Below are 15,567 nucleotides of genomic sequence, written 5' to 3'. Positions count from 1 at the left end.
CAAGAGAGCAAGGTGTGGTGTACGTTCATCTTGACCAGTGTGAGGAAAGTCCTTGCTTTCCTATTTAGGTGTTCAGGTGCCTCCCTCCAGAGGCAACTCCTTTCCTAATAATGCCCTTTGGCTTGATGAAAACTGGCCTGTTAAGTGATAAAGACAAATTCTGGAGAAATAAAGTGGAAGTGGTGTTTTGTGTTCGTGGCTCGAGAAACACAAGGTCTTGTTCCTAGGTTAGACACTTAAAAGAAGGCTTTTAATGCTGATTGCAAATGCTTCATTTTCCTTTTTGAAATGATTCACTTGTGCTACTGTGAGTAATAACTGGAACAAGTTAAACGGGAATTTTAAATGGGGAAAAAGAATCTGCCCATTTTTCCCCCAAAATGGAAATGACTTTCCTAGAGATTTACACATTCCCTTCTGTAAAGACACCTGACTGCAACCTTGCTGATTCTCTCTTGGGATGTTTTATTAGGGTGTGCTCTCAGAAGGTGTGATTGTTAACCTAATGTGAACTGAGCATTGTCCATCATGTCTGATGCTGGGATGTAAAGTCCAACACATTACCTGGCATCTGCTAAAGGAAAAACATCAACTTCAAATGTGGTTGGCAAGCACTGATTTTTTTTTTTTTTTTTTTGTGTGTGTGTGTGTCTTTTCATTTCTGAGTAATCAGCCTGTGTTGTAACAGGCTTATGTGAACAGCTGGTCATGTGAGGTGTCAGTCTAAACTTTCACTGAAGCTCATGAATACTGTGCTTGTTTTAAATTTTGGCAGGTGACATTGAAGAGATGGAGCATCAGGATGGTGGAGAGGAAGGCAAGGACAAGCTGGCAGAAGCTGATCCCTGCCACTCTGAGGGTTGTATGCAGGTCGAGTCAGCAAGAGACCTGCAGCCTTGCAAGAAGCAGCATTTCACTTTTAGCCTTGTGAATTCCTCTGGGACCTCTGAGATAAACTCCATTGTAGAAGGAAAGATCTTAAAACTGAATGGTAATTATTGTCTTGCTGTCTTTTTTTTTTTTTTTCCTCCCCTTTCTCTTTGTTCCTTTGCAATAAATGTTTTGGTGTTTTGTTTTTGTGTTTGTTGTAGCTTTTTCTGCACTTGCTATTGACTGGGATTCTGATACACGGAGGCTACTTTTTGATGAACAGGAGGCACAGGTTGTAGTATGCTCTATTCATAAACAATCTCTATGTGAATGTGTACGGTACTTAAAAGATGACGATAAATGATGACATGTAGGTATAGCTCCTTTAGTAAAAGTTGGAGTCACCAGCATGAGGGATGTTTGCTTTACGTCTTTTAGTGATAAGATACATAGTTCTGTAACTGCTGATCTGTTTCCAGTGTGTTCTGAAAAGAGATGTTTTAATTTCAAAGCTAAGTAGTCTAGTTCATAGTGCACTCAACAAACCAAACCAACCAAACACCCAAAACTCTAAAGAAACCTGAAGCCAAGTTCACAAAGCCTAATAGAAAGCTCAGTGTTCTTTCTGCCAGAGTCCTGTTGCTCATGTTTTGTAACAATAATTTCTTGCTACTCTTTGGCCAAAAAACCCATCAAAAACCAAATCCCTGAACCAAACCTCAAATCCATCAACTTTGAAGTAAGGACACACTGTATTACTCTCATGGACTGTTTGTACCACAAGAATGAGTGTTTGGCAGCTCAGGATGACTGGGGGGAGAAAGAGGGCGGACGGATGGAAATTAGGCAGCATGGTGAGGTGTGTTCCTGCCTGTGATGTCAAGGATTAAAGACTACATGGAATTGAATAAAGCATTCATCTTTTTCACTAGGCATTTGAAAAACATGGAAGTATGTTACAGCCACAGAAGAAGAAAGCTGTGGTAGCCCTCAGAGACTGCATAGAGCTCTTCACTACTATGGAAACGCTTGGTGAACATGACCCATGGTAAGAGCTTCTGTCTGCCTGCCAGGTTTATTGTAAAATGCCACATTATTTGCCATGGGAATCTGATAATTTCCCTGGTCTGTCCTTTTGTATTCACCTGTGAGAAGCCTGTCAGTTCTTTTAAGTCACTAACTTGATAGGCTGCAGATGTGGGTTAGTGAAAAGCATTTGCTTCTTGCCTTTACTATAAAGAAAACCAAAAAACCAAGTCTAGCCGTGGGCATGTAGCTTCCAAAGATCAAGCAGTTTTTAATTCCCCAGCATATATGTGTCTTCCAGACTGTGTCAGAGGAAGCAGTTGGGGTAATAAAGGGTCAAAGCATGTGGCTACCTTAAGGTTTAATCCCCCTTTATTTTTTTCTAGCTTGAACCAGTCCTGGCCCGCAGATCCTAAGTGATCGAAGTGTGATTACTGTGTGTGCAGGAGATCTTAGGATGTTGCTTGCTAGCTGTGTAAGAAAATAACTTGTAGGTGTTTATTGTTAATTTCCAATTGCATGCTATAGGTGTATTTGCAGCTGTTACCTGTTTGAGCTGGGTCAATAGCAATTAGCAGTGGGACCTTTAAGCCATACTTTTATTTGCAAAAGACTACTGTGCTGTTGAGGCATTTCTTAATGGGAGGCCAGAAGCTTTTCATTTAATGTAGTCTTTCATTTCCTTGTTTGTTACTCCTTCCACAGGTACTGCCCTAACTGTAAGAAACATCAACAGGCCACAAAGAAGTTTGATTTGTGGTCTTTGCCCAGGATTTTGGTAGTGCATTTAAAACGTTTCTCATACAGCAGATACTGGAGGGATAAACTTGACACTGTTGTGGAATTCCCTATCAGGTAGGATTCTTCCCTCAAGTAGGAAGAGCCTGGTTGAGAGAAATCTCCCAGTGTTACTGGTGGGGCAGGCATGTTATTAAAGCTGTAACTGGAACAACTCTGTGTTCTGGGTTTCAACTGCAGTACAGCAGGCATGAGTTGAGTTTGGTGGTTTTTTGCTTTCTTAACCTTAATCAGTTATGCACATCTCAAAGAACACTACTTGCCAGCAGGTGCTGTTTCTTCTGAAATTAGGATAGAACCATGTGATTCTGCTGAACCAAAAGAACTTCTAGAGAGCAAATTTGTTGGGCAGAGCTGCACTTGTACTGAGGATTGCGCAAGTACAAGTGAAAGCCTTCCTCATTCCTTTGCTGCTGCTTGACAGCATCCTGCTGCAGGATGAAGAGTATTCCTTACTACTCCTGTCTCACTTTTCATGCCTATGCAGGGATACTCTGAAATGTATTTTATTCAGCACCTCCCTCTGAATCTTTTAGCAGCACTTGATGCATTTATCAGGACCTGCCCTGTGTGGGAGGGCTAACACATTTTGTCTTTACACTAATAATATCTGGCTGTAGACCAGCAGAGTGCAGCCCTTGTCTACCCATGTGGCTTGTCTTGTAGAGCTTCACAGGTATCATGCATTACTTTTTAGAAAGCACTGGTTACTGGTGTACTGATACTTTTGTTTTTTGTTTCAGGGGTTTAAACATGTCTGAATTTGTCTGCGACCCAAGAGCAGGCTCGTATGTCTACGACCTCATTGCAGTTTCCAATCACTATGGAGCCATGGGAGTGGGCCACTGTGAGTAACTGCTTCTGTGTCCTTTGCACACAGGAAATGTAGGCAAGAGAGAGCTCTGTGAACTGGAGACCTGCAGGAGCCCTTGCCAAGGGTGTCTAGACAAAACTTACCTGTGTTCTGTATTTGGAGATTGAGTCCTTCCCATTAGGATTTGCAGAGCAGCTGGCCAGTTTGTGTAGGCTGCAGCTATACAAGATCTGACTGATGCCTGTGGGACCTTGGTTGTAGTAATCTATAGTGCAGTGGTATTCCCCGGTATATGAGTGGAGTCAAGATTTTTCAACGCCAAATGTGAAACTGTGGAAAGGAGCTTGATTGGCGAGTGCTGGGGAGAATCTTCAGTGTAACCTGTCAGCTCAGCTCCAAGACTTAGCCTCTTGCTCTTAAGCATGCTAGATAGAGGGCAGCTGCTTGTCCAGTGTGGGTGCAGTGTCACAGAACAGAGACTGCCTGCAGCCAAGCAGGAGCTTGCCAGGTTCCTCAGCAGTGGAGACACAAGGTCTGGTGAGCAGGAATTGTGCATAGGCCAGGAAGACAGAGCAGAGGATATGCTTGTCATGAAGTGGTTTACTGTGAGAGGATGATGAACCCTATTCATTTGGCAGTTTATGTGCTCAACTTAAGGGTATGCCACTGTAGAATAGCATTAGCTGAAGAGGGATGTGGTTTGAGATTGGAGATCAGTCACTGAAGTCTTTGTTGGAAGAGACTTTGTGGGACTTTAATCCAGCTTCCTTCTTGAGTCAGGAATCTTGCAAGCACTAGATCAGATCCGTCACCAATGGAAAACTTTCATCTGAAAAATGTGAAAATGCAGTCTTAAACTGCTTGGGAAAGCTCTGGCTCAAAGGGGATGAACAAAACACTGGTTTCTTTCCTCAGTTTCTTTGCCCTGTATCTCTGCTATCAGGGATCAGTCTGGCATGTGGAACACGGTTCTAGATTTGACGGACCGGCTAACATTTTCTAGAAGATGCGTATGTTGATGAGCTAGGTTTGGGGTAGTTGTTGTCAAAGCTGGCTCCTGACCTCCCATGCACAGTCAGTTTGAGTCTTGAGCAGCGCAGCTGGCCTGGCATTACCTGCCAGTCCTCACCGGAGCACTGAGGTGCAGTTTCTTCTCCTGACAGACACTGCCTACGCAAAGAACAAAGTGAATGACAAGTGGTACTATTTTGATGACAGCAGTGTATCGATGGCTTCAGAAGACCAAATAGTGGTGAGTATTTGGCCTGAGGCCAGTCTTGTGTGTGTGCTCAAAGTGTAGTTTCCTGCTTTGGGCATTATGTTTCCAGCCAGGCTGTATGGATTGTTTCAGGTGGTTTTCTTCTTTGTTTGGTAGACAAAAGCTGCGTATGTGCTGTTTTATCAGCGCCGAAGCAGTGAGGAGCATACTGCCCCATCTCCTCCCCAAGAAGAGTATGATGGCATGGATACCAACTAAGCATCACCTCCAGCACTCAGCCACCACATTAGCGGTTGCTCTTCTAAAGCCATGCCTGAGGCACCTGAAATTTTTTCTTCCTTCTTGTAGGAGTCAAGCAGAAAATCTAGCACTGAGAGATTGTGTGCTGGGGGTTGCAGAGTAGCACTGGAGAGCCAGGTGCTGATACTTGGGTATTTAGAGGCCAAAAATAATATATATTGGAGCTTCAATAAAGTTATTTTTAAAATCTGGCTGAGCTGTGTGGCTAGAGGCAGGGGCCAGGGCTGAGCTGGGGCTGTGGCTGAGAGTTGCAGCTGAGATTGGGAGAGCACAGCCTGAGCTGGAGGCCAGCTCACAGCTGAGCCTCGTGGGGACCTGGGGAGCAGTATAGGGCATATGATTCTGTGAATCTTGGGGGGGGGGTGGGTGTGTGTGTCCTGCTGGCTGTGGTGTTGGTGCTGGGCCATGCTGGTGTCAGGGCAGTTTGCTGCACCCTGCCTGGGAACTCAATTCAAATCTCTGTACATCTGGCCTGTCAGTTGTGGTCTCTGCCATTGTACCTTGGTCACCTTGCGAAGCAGCAAATGTTTCTCTTTCTTGAGACCCTTCACTGATACATCTAAGGCTTTCTGGGCAGTTCTGACTGCCTTTTTTGTGCAAACACTGAATCCTGTAATGTAGCAAACTTTGCTAGAAGCAGATCGTACCTGCCTATAGTATGGTATGTGTTCAGGCTGATCTGCACAGTGACACAGGACACAGCTGCTCTGCCTCCCATTCTTCTGCAGAGAAAATGTCATCTTTTCACGGTTGGGCAACTTCTTTTCATCCACCTTGTGCACCCCTTGCTTCCAGGCTGCTCTGTAAGCACTTTCTGCCTCTACCACTTCTGCTACGATTTGTGCAGTGGCAGTGTTCTTGCCCTCCTTTGCTTGTTTATGTGACTTTTTGGAGCTTTTTCTCCAGCAAAGCTCAGCAATGTGTCCCCAGAGCTGTCACCTGTGAGGATGACAGCCCAGCGCAATGAATTGTATGAGTTTTCAGCCTTTTCTCTTGTGACTTTTGGATCTTTTTTTGACTGCTCGTTCAGCCTTTCTTCTCCTCACTTGAGCACTGCCCTTTAGATCCTGCACCCCATCATCTTCCATGAGGCTGCAGCTGTGATGGTTCTGTCCGAGGTCTCCCTTTGCCTCAGCTGTTCAGTAGTTCCACTCCAGCCTTTCAGTACAACTGACAAATGTTCTTCCCTCTGTCCTCCTTTACCATCTGTGTTACTTGTAAGACACAAGCCCAGCTTCCTTCTTGAATGAGGATCTCTGGTGAGCACTAGATCAGGTCAGTCCTCAGTGAAGAGCTGGTCTTCAATGTCAGAAATGGGAAGAATTTAGAGCTTTAGTCTGTGTTTTTCAGGAAAAGATCCTGCTCAAGGTGGTGAACCAAACAGGAGGGTTTTCCTGTTGGAGCCAAGTGTGTTGACAGAATAAAAGGTTAAAACAGGCTACTGCCCTGCTTTTTCCCCAAAATGCATGTTTAGTGCCACTCAATCCTCTGTGCACAGTCCCTGTGGCTGCTTTGCTGACAGTGATCTTCTCTTCTGATGGTCAGTGGAACAGCAATCATCCATTTAACTCCCAGTATTTCAGCTCAGCTCCCTTTTCTCCAGCTCTTGGTGACAAGCCCCATAGGAAGTTGTTGTGTGCTTGTGCCTGCATCTCTGCTGTGCTGCAGCTGAGCAAATCCCAGTCAGCTACTGTTGTGTTCTGCTCTAAGCGATGGGAAAGGAGGAGGGGCACTGAGCAGCCCTTGGCTGGGGCATTGAAAGGTGAGAGGAGGGCTGTCTTTAGCTGGCACACTAGTGTTGTGATCCTCTTCTGTGGAATTTTGCTTTTAAAGCATTGAAATTTAAATTTTGAGGTCCTAATTGCTTCATTGCTTCTGCTGTTCAGGTTTGGGGGTGGTTTGGGATTTTTACAACTCTTCATATTGTATTTCTGTGATTGTTTTTGTTTTTTAACATATTACTGAGGGGAGCTTCTGAAAAGCAATTTTTAAGCTGTAGCACTGCACTGAATTACTCTTATCAGCATGTTTTTGTTCATTTTAACCCTGAAAGAAAACTACATGGGCATTCCAAAATGGGGAGGAGAGGAAAGGGAGGGGAATAAAAGACCTTTTTAAAAGAAAACCTAATCTGAAATAGCTGTTGTTCTCATCCTCATCTCCTCACCTGTGCTGACACCAACAAACACATCAGTGGGGATAAATCCTTGATGCCCAAATGCTGAACAGACTGTTGTACTGCAGAAAAAGTGGCCTAGCTCTTACTTTCTCTGCCCCTGAGCTGGTGGGCTTTGGCTGGTGTGTGTGTGCTGTAATACCAGACCTGTTTTTTAGACTAGCACTTTGTAAGTGGCTGGCTCTATTGTACAAAGAGGAAAATTAAAGAGTGGTTTGCACTGAAACTGGGTTGTGTTGTATTTTCAGCTTCTGTTGTGTGACCTGAGACAGTTGGAAGGTGCCTGGTGCTGCAGGAGCTCTTCTGGCTGGGGGAGGGCAAGTCCTGTGAAACTAACCCCTCCTGCTCTGCCAGGAGGGATTTGAGAGAAAGTCAGCTGTTGCCTGCACTGCTCTGTACACCTTAAAGTTCATGCTCACTTCAGGATTAGCTTTCCTCACCTGTGGTGCTGTGTTACTTGATAACTGGTGCTGTAGCAAAGCCTCCCCTTGCCTTTCTGTGGCACTGTGCAGCCTTGGCTGCAGCTTCCATGTTACTCCTCTTCCTCTGCAGGTCTTAGGGGAAGCCATGTCTTCCTTCTGTCCATTATCTCCAGGGGTATCAGGAGATACTGTCATGGAACCAGTAAATTGAGGCTAAATGCAATGTATTGTTCAAACGCAAAGCTCCACCAGCATAGGAGCCTAATAATAGTTGGAGCCTCAGATAGAGTTGGAAGAGCTGTAATGTAGAACAGCAGATGGTAAGCATTGCTATGGAATGCTGACCTCCCCAGAATGGCATGAAACCCATCATGGGACAAAGGGGAAGGAAAGTGGCATCTCTCAGACTGAAGGTGTTGGGGTGTTGTGTGTCAGTGCAGAACAGCTTATGCAATAACGCTGAGGGAATGAAGTGAAATTCCCATTGCAAAAGGGAGGGAGAAATAACCTGAAACACAAGTTGTATTGTCAGAGAAGCAGTTGTGAACTTTCAGAAAAGAGGTCTTTGAGGCAGAAAAGAGCATCTCTGAGCTCAGGCTCCAGTTCAGAGCGGGGATGAATTTGGTAAGAACAGAAAACAGACTGTGTTTTAGTCCTGGGTCAGCTCCTGCTTTGAAGAGGGTGTGCAATTTTACCCCCCAAAAAAGGTTGGGAAATATAGAGGTTGGGGAAAATAACAGCCAAAGAGTATGAAAGAGCTTCTGTTTAAGCATTTCCCCAGGTTAGGACTCTTTCCCCTAGGGCAGAGAGATCTGAATAGCTCCTGCAGAAGGACAAGCCAGAAGTTGCTTTCTGTTCTCTACAGTCCCAAGTACTGCAGTCCCAAGACTGCAGGAGGCTTAAACTGAGGTGTTTATTTTCCCCACCTGACAAAGTAACTGAACAGGGACCATAGGGAACAGCCAGGCACCTTTGCTGGGTGTATATCCTGGCAGGCAGGAGGGCTCTGTATAGAAGATGTCTGTAAATGGACTTGGGAGGGATTAAATTAATGGGGAAATAGTCTGTGTATTTGCTGCCTCTGCACAGAAATGCCGCCTCTGGCTCTTTACTGCCCAGAGACCTCTCGGGAGCTGCTCTGCCCAGGGCTGAAAGCAGCAAAGACGGGACTAGAAGTTGCCCCTGTGACCACCGTTGTGTTCACTAGCAGATTGAGCAGGGCAGGTGAAAACAGCTGGGATTTTGCATCACTGGGTGCAGGCTCAGATACGAGAGGAAGGTGAGCTGTCCTGTGCTTTGCTGTGAGCAAGTGGTGAGTACCTCCCTCTTGCTTTTGTTTTCTTCTGAGAAAGCTTCAAACACCAATTATTATTGCAACAGGAGAGTACAGAGAGGAAGGCCAACTACTGCTTTCAGAAACTGAATCCTTGTGCTTCTGTTGAAATGTGTTACGTTGTCGCCAGGTCAGTTTTGAATTGCTAACACGATGTTCAAAAGCAAATGATACCTAGCTATGCCTTTGTTTAAACAGTTAAAACCAGAACCATGGGCACTACTTGTGCCCCTGAGACATTTTAAGTTCTTTAAGCAAGCTTTTCTTTGTCTGTTAGAAATGTTAGATCTTTTCTCCAGCATACATTTCCCACGAAGAGAAAGAGAATCCCAGCTAGAACCCACATCAAGAGCCTTTGGCTTAAATAAAACATCCTTAGTCCTGTGACTCAAATCAAAGTGAGGTAACTGCAGTTCTGAACGTGTTTTCTTTTATTCCCAGCCTTTCTAAAATACATTATGTAATTTTAAGTAACATATTTCTTTTCAAATTACTTTTACAAGAAGAGACAAAAGCATATTCTCAAATTCAGAAGATGGAGGTCTGAAGTTCTTCCTTAAACATGCCTTCAAAATGGAGGTCTTTTGCCATGAGCTCTTCTTCTACATCTTCTAAGGCCCACTGATGATCAGTCAATTCTAAAGCTTCCCATTCCGTCTGCATTGACAATAAACAGAGAAAGAGAAAGAAGAGTAACACAGCGCTACAGTAGTTACACAAGAACTACACAAAGCAGTGCTTACCCTAAAAACTGCAACAAAACCCAAGTTCTGTTAAAAACCTGGCAATCCTGCCAGCTCCCTGAAATCAGTGTTTTATGCTTAATTGGGTATTAGATAGTTGGTCAATACAGCATAATAATTAGAAAAACTACATTATCTGCTTTTGGAAACCCTCTAACCTGGAATTTTCCATTTCTTCTAAACAGCTGTCTCAAAACAGCCAATTCTGTTCTGGAGACTCAAGTACTTTGTGGTTAATTATTTAGTGCAGAGACATTTGATAAAAACAGTTACAGGTCAAAAATTCTGCAACTGATCACAGACTTCATGTGCTTCATGAGACTGTTCTCCAAGCAACTCTCTCCCTGAACCTGCAGTGCTTTATTCATTGCACCAGGTTTTCACAGCAGCCCAAAACCAGAATTTCATCCTAAATATGAGAATCATGTCCCCTGCTACTCATTTTCCACACAACTTTTTGGGAGTCAGCTTCTGTTTTGGAACTAGATCTCGAGAGAAATGAAAAAAAATCTTCCTCTGCCAAAGCAGACAGTGGCACATGAATTCACCTTTTGCATCAGGAATGGTCAGGTTTACTTCAGGATACTGGGGCTCTGCCAGACCCAGGGCAAGCTCTAATTTTAGGAGTAGTAAGCCAGAGCAGTTCCCTTACTTGACACAGGAAGAGGCCAAGTTACATACAGCCTACCATCCTGCAAGTTCACAGCAACTGGGAATGCAAGGGGGAATATAGTACCTTAAATGCTTTGTTAGTATCTGCTGGCATGGCCATTGCTGCCCCTGTCATTTGTTCTTGCATCACCCTGGACTGATCTGCAGCTGCAAAAGAGAAATGAGAGGCTGATTTCTGTGTCATTTAAACAGCAGGCTCATTTATAACTATAGGAAGTTGCAGAAACACAGACAATACTCATGTGCCAGAAAGAGTTCTCGCAAGATGTCGTCTTCCCACCCCCTACATCTCAGCTAAATTCACCATAAATATGCAGGCAAATTGAGGAAAACATGGTCTTCCACATTCCCAGTACCTCCAGAAACAGTATCTGTCCTGCCCTGCATCTAACATTAAAAAAATCTTTCTGTTTTTCCTTAAAACTGATACTTACTAAAACTAAAAGCAAGCCTGAGAGCAAAATGTCTGCATATAGATTTGATGTGAATGAAAACATGGGTCAGTTACCATGGAAGTTCATGAGACGTTTGCCAACAGCTGGTACAGAAGATTTGGATACCTGCTGCAGGTGTGTCAAACCTGGCCATAACCTGAGAGTAACCTCACAGATGTGCGAGAGGCTTTCAAGAGCTTTTTGGCTGGAAATTTAGAAATACTTCCCCAGCCTCCCTCAAGAAGTCATTCCAGGGAAGGAGAAACAGCTCTTTCACAGAAATTATGGTGTCTTACCATTATCTTGGCCCAGGATGAGCGTATAAATGCTTCTGAGTCCAAACACATTCAAGAAGTACCATGAAGCAGAGCTCACCCTGATAAATCAGAACAAGCATGGTTGATTTCAGCTCAAAGCTGGCTTGTGACCTCGTTCCAGAAGCATGCACAGACCATTCAAGGGTTATTAACACATTCAACATTTTCCAAGTGATGGTTTGACCTTGCTTGCTGAGGACGTGGCTTACCAGGACGCATCTAAAGTGAGCAGCTCAATTCCCTGCTGCAACATTGGCTTAAAACGCAGTGTCAGAGGAAATGGGACTTTTGCTGCAGGATGAAAAGAGCCCAGTTTCACAAAGTGATGCTACAAAATTGCAAAGCAAGTAGATAGTGCTTTTATTAAATCTAGTATTTGTATGCATTGCATTCAGACTACATCAGGTTAACAGGTACTTTTGAAAAACCTCTAGTTCTCTATTTGTATCGGTATGAAAAGACTTTTTGAAACTGAACCCAATGACCAAACCCTCACAGGTAGTGTTTCAGGGGAATGTCTTTGTTGAGGCAAAATGTACCACCTAAACAGTAGGAAAAAAAAAAAAAAACAGAACTGTCCATTTAAGCAAATATTTTTCATGTGTACATCCTGCATTACACAGTAACCAACTCCCAGGACAGATTGAGAGGAAAATCTACTCTATCAAGTTGAAGTTTAGGCAGTTTTAGTAAACTTAAATACTGGATTTGTGACTACACTTGTTCCTGAATATATGAGCTGTTTTCTTGTGACTGTGGCCAGTACTCTGAAAACTCTTTTTCCTCCTTTTGCTATGAGGCAGGAGAATCAGTGCAGCTCACAGAGTAAATAGTGGCAGTACCGAAAGCCACATTCACGCTGCTTCCAGTCGACTGCTTTCAGATAGAGGAACAAATCTTTGATACAGCCCGGACCCTCAAGATCATCATCAGAAACACACCAGATGTGTTAGTCCAGATACTTACTTGTGACAAATCCTGAAAATGTCATGTTGATCCAGCCACCGATGAGGATCATAGGCAGAACATTGGTTACATTCCCTTTCATCATATCTGTCAGCATGGTTGGATCTGCAATCACAGATTCGATGTGTAGCAGCAGTGTATCGCAATAACGGGAAACATTACTTCACCAAGGTCAACTATTTTAATTAAGAAACTGTGTAAGAGGTAACAGTCCTGTCCCACCATCTATCCCAGATCTATGGGGGCTGCTGCTTTCAAAAGGGTGGTGTGTTTTCTCCCATGTCTGAGCTCAGCTGCTGTGTCTGTGTTTGACTCCATCCCTTGCTCCAGATCGCTGAACTTGCTTGACCTCTTTGTAGGCACACTTAGCTAAAAAAGAGACAACTAACTATCTAGCTAGTATGCTGCTGAGGTCTTTGGCCACATTAATAAGTTGCATCCGTTTAGAGAAGGTCCTGCTGGTGCAAAAAGCTGACATAAGGATATGAGTGAGAGCAGGACTTCCCGTTTCTGGCAGCACTGAGGTACTTGTGGTCTCATGAAATGCTGCAGGTAGCTGAAGGCTGAAGTTAAGCAAAATGAAGCGACACGTTGCTACCAAAGAGGGGATCTCACTCCCTCCTCCTCCCCAAAACCCAGTGGCACAGTCCCACCCTCTCCCTCACATTCTCTGAGCTCTTCTCATAGTTGATTCACCTTCCTGCCTTGGTAGAAAGTTAAGAGTTTTTCTGTCTGGCAGCATTGATGGTACCTTAACGTACCTGTCATTGGTGAAGGAGGCACTACCTTTCTTTTCGTTTTCTTAAAAAATCCATCCTCTGGGTTATTAAAAAAATATTTCCGGGTCAGGAAAGACTGAAAGCACCAGAAGAAATGACAGGACAGAAACATTATTTCTTGTTCGGACATGCAGATATCTGATGAACTCTTTCACAACACATCCATCTTTCTTGGGGATGTACTTCACTGCCCCTATGCTCTAAAGCTACTCCTGTTTCCCTGGCTCCAGAGCACCAGCTCTCTTTCTAAAATTCTTAATTCTAAGAATTATTTAAATAAGAATCTACGTTAATTAACGAGCTTTGAGTGCTTTCTGCAAAGTTTTTACTGGTTCACCACTGATACTGACTGGTACTTCGGACATCTCCATTCCCTCCAAGTGACTTCTGAATTTTACAATATAGATATTTGGCAGCAACTGAGCCAAGATGAGCAACTGAATTTTAGTTCAGCAAGCACTACTGCTGACATTGTACGACTACCTCATTATCCCAAGCTTTTATTAAATCTCTATATATCTGTTGGCAGACACTAAACATAACGGATTGGATACAGATTTCATTGTAGCATGCAGTTAAAACACGGAGTAGTGGAAGCTAACATCAATACGAGAGAAAAGACGTGCAGTGGTCCTGTGACCATGTCTCCTGGTGCATCTGCTCCCGGCTGCACTTCCAGACACTCCTGGACGGGGAGATCCCCAGCCGGGCCGGCTGATCCCGTGGGATACGCAAGAACACCTCGAACCACGGCCCTCCACTGCCGCGGCTGCGCGCCTCCGAGTTACCTCTTTGCGAAGCACAAAGCCACCCGCGCCTCTCCCTACCTGTTTGGGAATGTATTTTCCATTTTCCCGAAGGACTCTGCTCCGAATCAGGACTTGGCTGGAAAAGAGGCAGGTCTCGTTAGCAGCGCGGCCGCAGGCGCCAAAGGGCCCAACTCTGCCTCCTCGGCGCACCGGGCCGGGCCGGGCCGGGGCACGGAGGAAGGGGCAGGGGCCCGGCGGCGGCGCTGACCTGTCGGACACCTGCTCCTGCGTGAGCCGCTTGTCGCTCTGGAGGAGGATGGACACGTAGTGCCGGATCATGCCCACGAAAAAGGTGATGAAGACGATGGGCAGCACCACCCATAGCCGGATGTTGGAGTCCAGTAGCAGTTCGGGCTCACTCATCCTGCCGGTACCGACACTGGGCCCGGCTCCGGCCGCCACCGGGCCGCCCGCCCCAGGCCTCTGCCTCGCTTCCGCTTCCGGGACCAGCCCTTCCGCCGCCGCCGCCGGAATGGACGTCATCGCGTGCCGGTGGCGGGAAGCGCGGGCCGGTCTCCTCAAGGAGCCGACTCCGGTGGCGCGTCCCGCCGAGGCGCGGCTCTCCGCAGGCGGAGGCCTCTCCCACCGAAGCTGCTGTGACGGGCCGAGGGTGCCTGAGCCTCGACGTGCCCCGGCCCGCCCTGGGGTCTCCCTGCTCTGCAGTAAACACCGAAACTGCCTAAACGTTTGGGCACGGGCACGGGCACGGGCACAGTAAAGAGCTAAGCGCTCCGCTCTTTCCTGCCCCACCCGTCTGCTCCTCGGGCCCCGAACAGCTGCTGGAGGCTCATCGTGCATTTTCTTTTAGGTTTTAAAGGTGAGTCAGGCTTTGTTATTTCCTTTCAACCACCGCCACCCACCTGAAGAGGGCAAGCTGTTGGAGGTCTGTGTTGACAGAGCTGACCTTGCAGTTGGTTAGGAGCACGGGGGCCAGCTAGTGTGGCTGGGCAGGCGAAGGCCACGCTGCTTTTCAAAGCCAAGCCTTGTTTTATGACGAACCGAATTTTAGAAAAAGTGATGTATTCTACTATGTAAACATAACAGCTCTAAAATCTCAGTCTCAGCAGTAGAAAAATGTGAAAAATGCGCCAGTATTGGTTAACCTGGCAATCTGCCTTTCTGTGAGCAATTTCTGAAGCATTTCCCTTCACTATTCACTGACACATTCTAGATTTGCTTGCAAAAATCTGAATTAAAGTTACATCTGCTTTGCTCACTTGTCTTTTTCCTGCATTTTTATAGGCAACGACAAAGGTTTTGTTACCATGGTTTCAAAAAGGAAGCTGTCAAAAGCTGAGGTTTCTGGAGAGAATGGCAAGGCAGATCTGCCGACTAGGTCCTCAGGTATTATCTTATCCAGAAGGCCAAAATGACAGTTTTGGTGATGCCAATTGTTAATGATGCTGTTGTTTTTTAAATACTTAAAAGTCACAATAAAACAACACTAAAAGCAGTGCTGTATCTTTTCTTAGCCTCTCTGTTCTCATAACTTTGTTCATTGTTTGCTGTCTTGAGCTTCACTCCCTTCAGAGTCTGCAGATTAATCTCATCTGATCAAAAATGATATCTGTAAATCAAACCATGATAACCTCTCTCTGTAGCTGAAGCTTTAGCAGGTGGGTTGATACTCAAGAGAGGGGTCCAGTGGGAGAACCTATATCAAATTTGTGCTTTTCAGGCCAGAAGAAAGTATGTGCTCATAATCTGTTGGTGGGTATGTCTCCCATGGGAGTATGCCACTGCAGGTGTACCTTAGCTGTCTTTAGCTATGGATCACCTAAAGGGGTAAGAAATGTTCCTTTCCGGTGACATGCTGCAGGGACAACTGCTTTACAGGATCTGTGCATTGGCACCTGAGTTGGGTAATGACTGCTGTCAAATAGCAGTAC

At 45.2% G+C, this 15,567-nt stretch overlaps 3 protein-coding genes across 6 annotated transcripts in view; 2 read left to right on the top strand and 1 right to left on the bottom strand.

Moving 5' to 3' along the window:
• Window positions 1-5,034, top strand: part of USP4 (ubiquitin specific peptidase 4) — a 35,445-nt gene extending 30,411 nt beyond the window's left edge. For all 4 annotated transcript variants that reach the window (XM_057417507.1, XM_057417508.1, XM_057417509.1 and 1 more), the window contains 7 exons: window positions 776-991; window positions 1,092-1,162; window positions 1,803-1,918; window positions 2,602-2,751; window positions 3,438-3,541; window positions 4,672-4,760; window positions 4,884-5,034. In XM_057417507.1, coding sequence (XP_057273490.1) covers window positions 776-991; window positions 1,092-1,162; window positions 1,803-1,918; window positions 2,602-2,751; window positions 3,438-3,541; window positions 4,672-4,760; window positions 4,884-4,985 — 848 coding nt within the window. In that variant the 3' untranslated portion in view covers window positions 4,986-5,034. The remainder of the gene's footprint in view (window positions 1-775; window positions 992-1,091; window positions 1,163-1,802; window positions 1,919-2,601; window positions 2,752-3,437; window positions 3,542-4,671; window positions 4,761-4,883) is intronic.
• Window positions 5,035-9,371: 4,337 nt separating this feature from the next.
• EMC3 (ER membrane protein complex subunit 3) lies at window positions 9,372-14,114 on the bottom strand. The gene is made up of 8 exons (XM_057417708.1): window positions 13,887-14,114; window positions 13,697-13,754; window positions 12,852-12,945; window positions 12,091-12,195; window positions 11,334-11,415; window positions 11,104-11,183; window positions 10,438-10,520; window positions 9,372-9,615 (listed from the first exon to the last, which is right to left on the bottom strand). Exons 1-8 carry the CDS (start codon window positions 14,039-14,041, stop codon window positions 9,487-9,489), a joined length of 786 nt encoding a protein of 261 aa, XP_057273691.1. The 5' UTR covers window positions 14,042-14,114; the 3' UTR covers window positions 9,372-9,486.
• Window positions 14,115-14,834: 720 nt separating this feature from the next.
• FANCD2 (FA complementation group D2) overlaps window positions 14,835-15,567 on the top strand; it is a 39,626-nt gene continuing 38,893 nt past the window's right edge. The window contains exon 1 of the mRNA XM_057417756.1: window positions 14,835-15,022. Coding sequence (XP_057273739.1) covers window positions 14,944-15,022 — 79 coding nt within the window. The 5' untranslated portion in view covers window positions 14,835-14,943. The remainder of the gene's footprint in view (window positions 15,023-15,567) is intronic.

This window comes from Pezoporus wallicus, unplaced genomic scaffold (assembly GCF_028554395.1).
Source record: "Pezoporus wallicus isolate ANWC-B61680 ecotype Strahan unplaced genomic scaffold, APGP_CSIRO_Pwel_v1 contig_8542, whole genome shotgun sequence".
Lineage (NCBI taxonomy): Eukaryota > Metazoa > Chordata > Aves > Psittaciformes > Psittacidae > Pezoporus > Pezoporus wallicus.
This window is presented reverse-complemented; position numbering and strand designations above follow the sequence as displayed.

What these genes read in the sequence shown, in the direction of transcription:
- EMC3 (XM_057417708.1), bottom strand. Translation starts at nt 14,041, where the DNA reads ATGAGTGAGCCCGAACTGCTACTGGACTCCAACATCCGGCTATGGGTG. An exon ending in ATTTTCAGGATTTGTCACAA is followed by an intron (nt 11,416 to 12,090) that starts GTAAGTATCTGG and finishes TTCATCCTGCAG; the next exon opens with CAAAAGTCCCATTTCCTCTG. An exon ending in ATACTAACAAAGCATTTAAG is followed by an intron (nt 9,616 to 10,437) that starts GTACTATATTCC and finishes TTGTCAATGCAG; the next exon opens with ACGGAATGGGAAGCTTTAGA.